Source organism: Plectropomus leopardus, chromosome 10, assembly GCF_008729295.1.
Source record: "Plectropomus leopardus isolate mb chromosome 10, YSFRI_Pleo_2.0, whole genome shotgun sequence".
Classification (NCBI taxonomy): domain Eukaryota; kingdom Metazoa; phylum Chordata; class Actinopteri; order Perciformes; family Serranidae; genus Plectropomus; species Plectropomus leopardus.
In genome coordinates this window covers 22,102,241-22,112,521 of record NC_056472.1, presented here as the reverse complement: position 1 = coordinate 22,112,521, position 10,281 = coordinate 22,102,241, and the positions used below count along the sequence as shown (strand labels likewise).

Below are 10,281 nucleotides of genomic sequence, written 5' to 3'. Positions count from 1 at the left end.
TCTACTTTGTGTATGTCCTCAAACTGTGTGAAAGTCCCGTCATCATGAGGTGGACAGAAAAAATGCAAAGTGATCTTGCTTGATAAACCAATATTGTGGCATATATAGTATATCTTGAAAGACAAGCTGCAGGCCCTTTACAATCTGTCAGAGGGCCACAATTGGCCCCTGAGCTGGACTTTGGACATCCAAGAAACACAGGCTTATACGTCATGGCTTTCAGTCACTAGCATGGGTCGAGTATCAAAAACGCTGCATCCCACACTTCCAAGAGTACAGCTTGAGAGGGTCTTTTCATGAGAGCCTCCCTGTCTGTTAACACCCACATCTCTCAGTCTCCACATTCCCAGTTTGTAAAGCAGGCGTTGTTATAAATTTGTAGTCTCCAGTACAAGGTTTTTCCAAATTTCTCAAAGCTCCCCAAGAGAGACAAGGGATACATTATAGTGCCTTTAAATCTTATCAAATATTGTCTTTTGTTAGGGTAGTTGTATCAAGGTCTTCCATTCTACAATGAAATGATAATGATACTCAAACTCTTACACATAGCACCTTTGATTTTATGATTCCTGATCTTTTCATTTAAACATATTCTTCTGGGAGGAAGACCAGCACCCACCATGACGAAGGAGTAGCCGATCCACAGGCTGCGCCAGCCCACAGGACACTGTGGGATGGTGATGTCCTGGCTGTGGATTGCGATGGCAACTGACGGAGCTTCGCATACTGAGCAGCGGCTGATGTACGGTTTGATCTCTCCCTCCTCTACAGGCATCATGGGAAGAGGAGCAGTCGTCGACAACCAGTAGGACTTATCGTTTCTGCTGGCGTAGTGACAAATGTCTCCGGGATTGCAGTACAGGAAGGGCATGGTGCTGAACCGAGGGAGGCAGGAGCCCGCCAAACCTGAAGGGGACAAACATCATAATCATAATTTGAAAAAAGGCACAAATTTCATTAGCAAGCTCAATTTAAAGTGTTATTAAATGATTTAAAAATGCATTAAATGAGACAGTGTTAATTTCACATTTAAAAAGATTAAAAGTAAAAAGAAAACAGAAGAGCAGGGTGGATTACAGTCAAAGAGCTTCAAGGGAAACTTTGGTATTTTTCAACCTGGAACCACTACATTTTGGTGTCTGAGTGACTAATGGGAACAACAAGTTTTAAAATTAGTCCAATTTTGAGCAAGAGCGCTGCAGCCACCACAATGAAACAGGCTGCAATGTAACCACTCAGGGCATATGTGAAGTCAATTTACATCCCCAAATAGCTTGTTTTTGTTATTATAAGTAACTGACAACATTATGAAAGGATCTTTAGACCTTTTTTTAAAAGGTCTAAAGATCCTTTTTGTTTAACCTGAAACAGCCCAGAAATCGCCATGGCTAAACTCACAAGAGTCCATTTAAATAAATACTAATTTGATCATCGTAAAACACACCTCATTTAAAATCGAAAAAACAAAATAAAACTCACAAACATTGTCTTGGTTCGTCTTTCCACTGTTCCAACTATCACCAGCTCTGGTTTGGTTGAAATAAACCTGTAATTCACCCGTTTAAATTTGAAAATTTGCTGGATTTATACACGCTAAAATAACAGTTTATTTAAATGGAGTCCGGTGGGTTTGACAGTAGTGATTTAATGACTTTTTCTTGTAAAACAAAAAGGATCTTACCCTTTAACAAAAACAGACAACCTTTGAAAGATTCTTCCATAATGTTTTCAGACACTTAAAATAACAATCTCAACTTGTCAGTGGCAAAAACAAACACTTAGTGGATGTAATTTGATGATGCAAAAATGGCCTGAGTGGTTACATTGCAGCCTGTTTCACTGCTGTTCGCTGTGCACTCTCGCTCTTTACTGGACCTGTTTCAAAAATTGGTGTTCCCATTGAGTCACAGAAAAATATGGGAAAATAGGATCCAAGTTGAAAAATAATGAAGTTACCCTTAAAGATGTAGTTGAGCACAACTGAGTAAAAGTTTTAAACTTCTTTAGATGAAAGCCAGCAGCCTTTGTGCCAAAACTGATAATTATGGCACATGCTATAGAACAGGAGAATATTTCATAGTCAATAAATCAACCCAATAATGTCCGTTATCCAGCAACATTCACCATTAACTACCTGTTTTACCCAACCAAGCTTTAGTAGCAAAACTGGAAAAAACAGCAACAAAACAAAAAAGTACTGAGTTAAGCAAGGGTGAAGTTATATGGTTACAAAAGAGGGGAAATGTGTGGTTTGGCAGAATAGTTTCTGTATTGGAAACAAAGTTCTGATGGAAAGTTTAACAAAATTTTCCGTTATTTACAGTTTTATTGTATTACCTGTGGAAAAAGCAGTACTGAGATGTAAGTGAGGATGAAATTTTGCCTGATTTATTTTCTGGCTGAAACATAGTCAAATTTATAGCATGTGTTCTGCCTCTGGCGCAGACTTAATTCATTTAGAGACAAAATCTGATTACACCGGTGAAAAGTCGATAATAAAAGCTGGCTTGAACTGGCACACCCAAATTAAATTAGACATTGAGGATGGAAGGACAAGCAACAGTGGAAATGATTATATCAGAACTGTGTGATGTTTTTTTTTACTTTGATGCATTTTAGGAAGCCTTTTATAGCAGCTTGGCCAGATGAAAAATAGCCTCTTGGCTAGTCCTGGCATTTTTATTTTTTCTCAAATAAACTAAACTGTGAACATTAAAGTGCTGCCTCAGTACAAGACATGTCTGTGAGATAGTTTAATGAAAGACAAGTCTGTCCTTTTCTGCAGGAAATCAAGTCTGACACGAGGGGTTTGGGGGTCCTGTACCAGAACATTTTAAGCATCAAACACCTAATTTCCTGCATTCTGGAGAATTTTTATGCACCAATTTGTCTCTTTTTTGCATCAATTTGTTGTGTGAATGTCTATCAATTTTTTAATATTAAGGGGGAGTTGTCCACTGTGTTACCCCTGAAATCTACACCTATGCCAGCTGGTCTAAATGGTCCCAAAGCAGTCTCTGTGAGCAGTGAGATCTGATGAGCCGACTGCTCTGGAATGTCTTCTGGTTGATTGGATCACAATGTCTGTTCTGACAGGACGCACTGTAACAAACTCACAATGACATTATGTCGAGACAATGCACAGAAAACAGATTATTCCCAGTCTAATGTAGAAGCAAAATTCCCTTGACAAATGATTTTGTTTGGTAAAATGTGTGAGAGCATCAATAGTCAACCTTACAGTATCCTTGCATTAATAATATTGGGGTATTCGATCAAAAATATTTTTAGATTTGATTTTTTTTTCATATGCCCAGCTCTAATTAGTACTAGGCCTGTCACACTCTGGTCATGTGGCTGATGTACTCTTGCACGACCAAATTCCCATTGGTCGAACAGTCGCTGGTGATACTTTAAAAAGGCCGTGTGCTCACCAAAGGGTTTTTTTTTGCGAGCTGAAAACAGGAGATGTTGTTGTTCAGCACTTGTATTTGTCCTCTGTGATGGATGGTCTTTGTGGTATTTGTGCTGCTCCTTTTTCACTGAGAATAGACAGCTGGTGACAGCGGTGAGCGCAGCCTTTCACCCAAAGTCAAACATTTTTCAACTCTCATTTGTAATTGGAAAAACAGATAAATAATCCCAGAGGACATTAAGTGTTGGATTTATCATTAAGGATGTATTTTAGAAAGTCACCTAAAAGACACCGCATTTTAAGGCTGGATTACAAAGTTTCTGAGAAGGATAAGATCACAGCGAAGCCCCGGGCTAAACAATAGTGAGTTTACAGATATTTAACATTATGTTAGTAACATAATGTTTATGACATCATCAACCCCAGCGTTAACGTCTATTGTGCTCAGTATGTCAGATTTTTCTCATCAGCTTAGTGGTGAGTCGACCTCACACACGCAGCTCAGGTGAAAAAGCGTTACGATGTGCAGTTTATTTTTGGATAATATTACATCACAGATCAAATTTATTTTTTAATTGAAATGTTCCACTTGCCAGAGCTAAGCGTAAACTCGACCTAGGAAAGTGTTAATGTCGAGGCCCTGTGACAGAAAAAAAAACACTTTAACGGATACACAATATCACCAGGTAGAGTGCACTCAGTTCAATGTGGTGATTTAGTTCATCTCGAGATGATGCGCAGATCTTTTTCCCCCCATCAACTAATCATTTGGTTGAAAAGTAGGTTGAGTTTCAGTCAACCAACTAGTTAATTACAGCCATAAATATTGCCTTACAGAATTTTTACAGCTGTTTAGTGACAGAGAGCATGAACAGACTGTAGAACAATGTTACACTTCACATAGACTCACCAAGATCCTGGTTGTGGGCCTTTTCCTGGCCCTCAAAGTACAGCAGACTGTAGCCGTCCCACAGTTTTGACATGCCAACAGGACACATGGGCGTCTGCTCTGACTGACTATGTTTCACCAGTAAGTATCCCACGCTGACACTGCGGCCCGGCATACCAGGTAACCCAGGGATACCAGGGTTGCCACGGCGACCTATTGAGAAATGAGGAATGAAGTAATTATCAATTATATAGTGCACTCATGGGTACACGTACTATGTGTACTTGATGCACCATTGTGTGAAACAGAATGCAACTACGTCATATATCATTGTTGACTTTATTTACTTAAATATATCTGAAAATAAGCTGCTTTCATGCATGTGGCCTAATGTTTTCATAACTCTGCTAAGATAATTACATAATGACATAAGCAGACTTTTAGGAACTTTCTAGTCCCCAGCCCTGTGCTAATAATCTTTATTCATTCACTGAACCAACTTTCACAAAAAGTAACAATGAAAACCCTCTGAGTACCTAGTTCCCCGCTTAAGAGTCTCCACCTACTTTAAATCCTTTAATCCAGAGTTATTAACCCTAATCCTAACCTGCCCCACAGCATCAGACGCACCTTCCATGCCTTGCAGACCGGGGTGGCCCATTTGTCCAAACTCTCCACGAAATCCAGGCGTTCCTGGTAAACCACTAATCCCAGGCATGCCCTTGTGCCCTCTTGGTCCAATGAAACCTGCACAGACAAAAGATACATTCATGTTCTGACTCGGACAAAATCTTTTTTTTTTTTTTCTTAAGGTTTAGGACAATTTGGCCCAAATGTTAATTGTAGCATAAATCATTTTAGTCCAGTGAAAAAGCTAGAACAGGTTAGAACTGTGAAATAACTGGTTTTTGTTAGCAAGTTTTCTTTGGGATTTTCATTGAAAAAAAGGAAAGAAAAGATTTTATCATTTATTTTGTGGTTTTACAATACAATGTCACAAAATTGACTCATAAAATAATACTTGCCAAGTCTGAGCATTTTTAAGACTTTTGATTACTGATTTAAGACACTGTGTTAGCAATTAAGGCCTCTTTTGTATATTAATGAATTCGATGCCTTTTAAGACTTTTTAAGGACCCACAGCAGCCCTGACTAGCTTTGTTCAGAAGTGCAATAGCAAGTATTTTTAATATGGTTTTGTTCTGCCCTTAGGGCCTGCAAACCGAAGACCAACTAACCTGTATCTCCAGGGGGGCCCTGTGGCCCTGGTTCCCCTCCGAACCCCTTTGGTCCTTGGATACCGTGTGGTCCTGGAGGGCCCCTTTCTCCTGGAAGTGTGATGGGAATTGGAAGAGGACCCTGGTTTCCTGGAAACCCACGGAAACCTGCAGCACAGAACAATCATGTAATGACAGAAAAAACCCACAAAAATCCCATATCCAGTGACAAGTAAGAGGTCTGTATATTTTGTGAAAGTAAATAATTTACCTGGAGGTCCAGTGTTTCCTTTTGGACCAGACGAGCCTCTTTCTCCCTTCAAACCAGTAGCACCAGGAACTCCCATCACTCCTTGATCTCCTTTCCCTCCTGTAAGAAGAACAGCATATGGAGATGCACAGATTGATGCTAGTGATCATATTAGGCTGTAGACAGGTGCATTTAGGGGAAAATACTGTAATTTCTTCTCCATTAGTCACTTATATACAAAACAAGGAAAAATACAGTCAGGTTAAAAAGTAAAGTTGACCTTTAATATGACTTTACAGGCCAAGACATAACTGGACTCTAGATTTATGAAACTGTCCTCACTTTAAGGTACATTTTATTTTTTGCTTATCATATTTATTATATATTGTGTATTTTAATATGTCTTATTGATTTGAGGGTTGTATTATTAATACGCTGAGTTAAATGCTGTCCCGTTTGTCCTGCACTATGAGTTCACCAAGGCTGTTCACTGATATTTTTCAAAACAACATGCTTACCTTTCTTCCCAGAAACACCATTTAGACCCCTGTATCCAAATGCACCTTGATCTCCCCTTAATCCTTTCCTACCAGGGACACCAGGAAACCCGTTTGTTCCTGGTAAACCTTTCTCTCCAGGAGGAGCATCCACACCAGGAAATCCTCTGGCTCCAGGGAAACCTGGGAAACAAATCATTTAGGGTTTAAACATATAGTTAAATGGACAAAAAACTCCCCAGCATGAAAACCAGTCTGAAGCAACAGTTCTGCCAGTTCTTAAATTACTTTAACAATGAATACTGCCCAATAAAGGTCCATGTCCACTGTCCAAAATCTTCTACTACTACTTACTCTTACTATCTGTCCATCTTCAACAACTTTCTCTCTCTCTGTTTTTTTTTAATGGCTGTGTGAAGTGTGTGGTGTGTGTGTGTGTGTGTGTGTGTGTGTGTGTGTGTATAAACACACTATAAAGATTAGTGAATAATACACCAATATGAAGAAGGAGAGATACAGCAATTTCTTTTAACAGTTGCTCTGTTTGATCCCGCTGTACACTTCACCTGGGTACCCTTTAGACCCGTTATAGCCGTGGTCCCCACTGTGTCCTGGTTTGTCTGCTGTCCCATACTGTCCTACAGGGCCGCGGAGTCCAGGCAGTCCAGGTAGACCATGGTCACCTAAGCAAGAGAAAAATGGTATTGTTTCAAGTATGAAGATGATTAAACCCAAATACAATGTTGATTATGTGTTGCTGTGCATCGCTGGTTCTTTTGTTGAGAGTTCAGCAGGAGTCTCAGGTGACTTCTGGCCTATTAATGCAGAAGAAAAATGGCTAACCTACAGGTCCCTGGAAGCCTTTCAAACCCGCTGTGCCAGGGAAACCTGGCTGGTTGTTGGGGTGACCGTCTTCTCCCTTCTCTCCTTTTAATCCTGGATCTCCAGCTGGTCCAGTGGTATCCAGACCTGAGAAAAATACGAACAGGAAATGCGTGTCTCACTCCTGAGGTCTTTAAACTAACTGAGACATAGTTTCTACCTCATGTTTGTTTGGTTGAGAGTTTGACAATAGAAAGATGTTTTCACATTTATCTTCTGAGAGTGTAAAGTCTCTATGTGCTCACTGAAAATACCATTTTCAAGCATGATTAGTTACATCACAAAAAGTTTAGAAACCCAGCCTAGTCCAATATTCAACTTGCTAAAGTGTGATATAGAAACTTTAACCCTCCAGAAAACACATACACTGAGAATGGACTTCGCAGTGAAGCAGACACATTTGCTGTCCAGCAGTTCAACTAATTCAGCTTTATATATTCTGGATTTCTAATGAAGGAAAAGGAGCAGAATCCATTCATTTTAGCGAGACAATTTCACCTTTTTTTGTGGAAAATGTAATGTTTAAAACTCATACCCAGTGATGCTGAGCGATTTTCAACATACTGAGAGTCCACAAAACCTACAGACGGCCACTGAGTGGGCTTCAGAGAACTTGAGTGCGTACTCAATAAAATGTGCGTTTTAGATTGTTAAAGTTGTGGTTGATGTTACACGGTTATACTAATGTTTATATATATGTAGGTTGAAAATGTATCTGAAAATTTAAAAAACGAAATCTCCAATCAGAAAACTTTATATAAAAAAACCATAGACTGTGTCCTTATATAGGGTCTATATACAAAACGTTACACAAGCGTCACATACAAAATACAGAAATCTCTAAAAGGAAATAACAAAAACTGTTTTAACTGGTAGAAAATTGTTGTATGCATTTTGTATCACCTTATTCACAGGAAGATGCTGACTGAGAAGTTTTGGGGGCCTTAATGCTTTAAGTAAATTATATGAAAGCAGCGTCTGACTCATTTAAATCTTGCAGTACTCCTGGTATTTTCTAGTCGTGAAAAGCTGAAAGATTGTTTTTGTTAATTTGGTTGAATACCTGGTGTTCCAGTGTTGCCCTTTTGTCCTTTCAGTCCATGTAATCCATACAGACCCTTTAGGCCGGGGAAACCTTTGTTTCCTTGGAAGCCAGGAAAACCTGGAAGTCCATCTTTTCCAGGAGGTCCAGAGAAGCCTTTTGTACCTTGGTTACCAGGGGTTCCTATCTGCCCATCAGAGCCTGCAGAAAAAACAAAATGTTGTTCACAAGATGTAATTCTGCTACAATAAACAGAAAAAAACTTTTGTAACATACTTTAATAAGGTCGTGAATGAGAGTCTTTTACCTGGGTATCCTGATATTCCTGGATCACCTGACTCTCCTTTTCTCCCTTCAATTCCATCAAAACCATGTGTGCCCCTTTCGCCTGTTTGTCCAGGTAATCCTTTCAGGCCTGTGAGGGACGGAGGTATTAAACAGCCATGAATGAGCCTCTGATTGGTGCCGATCAACACCAGAGAAGAAGTCAAGTCAAGAAATCTTTATTGTCACCTGAGGGGCAAATTCTTGTGCAGCCAGATGAAGTACATTAAGTGCATACAATAAATACAATACATTTTAAACACATTGATTAATTTAAAAAAAAAAAACAATGACAAACAAAATCTGTATGCGCTTTTTTGTACCTGGTTCTCCTGGTAAACCATCCTCTCCTCTAAATCCAGTGGATCCTGGAAGGTCTATGCGTAGGCCTTTCTCACCTGTAATAGAAATAAACTACCACTTAAACTATTCTCATCACACTCACTTTATAATTAGCATAATAGAAACTTTATCTGTCTGGAGTTTAAATCTGAAGTTGTACCTTTGGATCCCCTCCTTCCTTTATCTCCTGTTGCGCCATATGCTCCAGGACTTCCTTTAAGTCCCTGAAAAGTAACAAATGAGCCACTGACATCAGAATATTTCATGTTTGCATGAGATGCCGTAATGAAAGAAATGTATTGAACATGTATTTGAAGCTATAAAACAACTAACAATACAAAATCAAAGGCTTAGTATAATAAAATTGCTACTTTAAGGTTTAGTATTGCATTTTCATAAGGTAGGGGGGCATGCTCAGGACAGAGTTAACAAAGAATTGTCAAATTGAAGAGGTTGACATTATAAAAAGGTTTTGAGTAGTACTCAACTTGACAGGTAAACTGGACTTTAACAGTAAAATTGACAGAGTGGCTCTTTAAGGGATGATAATTTGCATCGAATGAATCCTGTGAAATTTCCCAGCATGACGCTGCTCACCCTGTTGCCTGACATTCCCTCAAAACCAGTAATTCCTCGATTTCCAGTAAAGCCTGGCATTCCTTTTATTCCCGGCAACCCCACAGCACCGGGATCTCCGTAGGAACCTTTCTCAGGGCTAGGGTCTCCAGGAAGACCATGACTTCCCTCTAAGCCCGGCACACCAGGCATACCCTTATGACCTGCAGAACAGAGCAGGATGTGAGGACACAAAGAATCAGAGGACACACAGGGTGAGAAGACTGACTGATTTCAGATTGTAGCTGCACACCTCGCGGTCCGGTGAAACCTTGATCTCCATGTTTTCCATGGTCTCCCTTGGCTCCCTTCATGTCTTTTTTCATCTGGGGGGGTAAGTGAGGCTTCTCCCCAGGTGGCCCTTCCAAACCACGATCACCTGGCGGACAGAGAGGGTAAGTTTACATTGCTATTTCAGGGTTTCCCACACATTCATTTATTTGTGGCAGCCTGCCATGACTAAAACATCTGCTGCCACATATTGATTTGTTTATTTTTTAGCTGGACCATTCATTGGCAGCTCTGTTTTTTATGATATTGATTCCATTGAGACTCCTTAATGATCTGAGTCCTAATCGATACCACTATCAATACTTTTATATTATTTGGTGGAAAGACGAGGTGACAAATGTTTACCAGAACAGGTTTTACTTTTACTTTCAGTCATGATTTTAGTGATTAGATAATAAATTATTGTATATTGATTTAAATATTTACTGTGAAAAATCTTGGCATTAGTAGTTTTAATTTTGTTTTATAAGATGATTAGAGCCTATGATAGGATCTTAAACAGGTTATAATTCCATCT

General features: G+C 39.5%; 1 protein-coding gene across 3 annotated transcripts in view; it reads right to left on the bottom strand.

Moving 5' to 3' along the window:
* Positions 1–10,281, bottom strand: part of col4a2 (collagen, type IV, alpha 2) — a 79,152-nt gene that overhangs the window by 3,865 nt on the left and 65,006 nt on the right. For all 3 annotated transcript variants that reach the window (XM_042495124.1, XM_042495125.1, XM_042495126.1), the window contains 14 exons: positions 9,727–9,852; positions 9,456–9,637; positions 9,019–9,082; positions 8,840–8,914; positions 8,500–8,607; positions 8,214–8,393; positions 7,112–7,237; positions 6,835–6,951; positions 6,290–6,451; positions 5,793–5,891; positions 5,543–5,689; positions 4,935–5,051; positions 4,326–4,517; positions 620–906 (listed from right to left, as the gene is read on the bottom strand). In XM_042495124.1, coding sequence (XP_042351058.1) covers positions 620–906; positions 4,326–4,517; positions 4,935–5,051; positions 5,543–5,689; positions 5,793–5,891; positions 6,290–6,451; positions 6,835–6,951; positions 7,112–7,237; positions 8,214–8,393; positions 8,500–8,607; positions 8,840–8,914; positions 9,019–9,082; positions 9,456–9,637; positions 9,727–9,852 — 1,982 coding nt within the window. The remainder of the gene's footprint in view (positions 1–619; positions 907–4,325; positions 4,518–4,934; positions 5,052–5,542; positions 5,690–5,792; positions 5,892–6,289; positions 6,452–6,834; positions 6,952–7,111; positions 7,238–8,213; positions 8,394–8,499; positions 8,608–8,839; positions 8,915–9,018; positions 9,083–9,455; positions 9,638–9,726; positions 9,853–10,281) is intronic.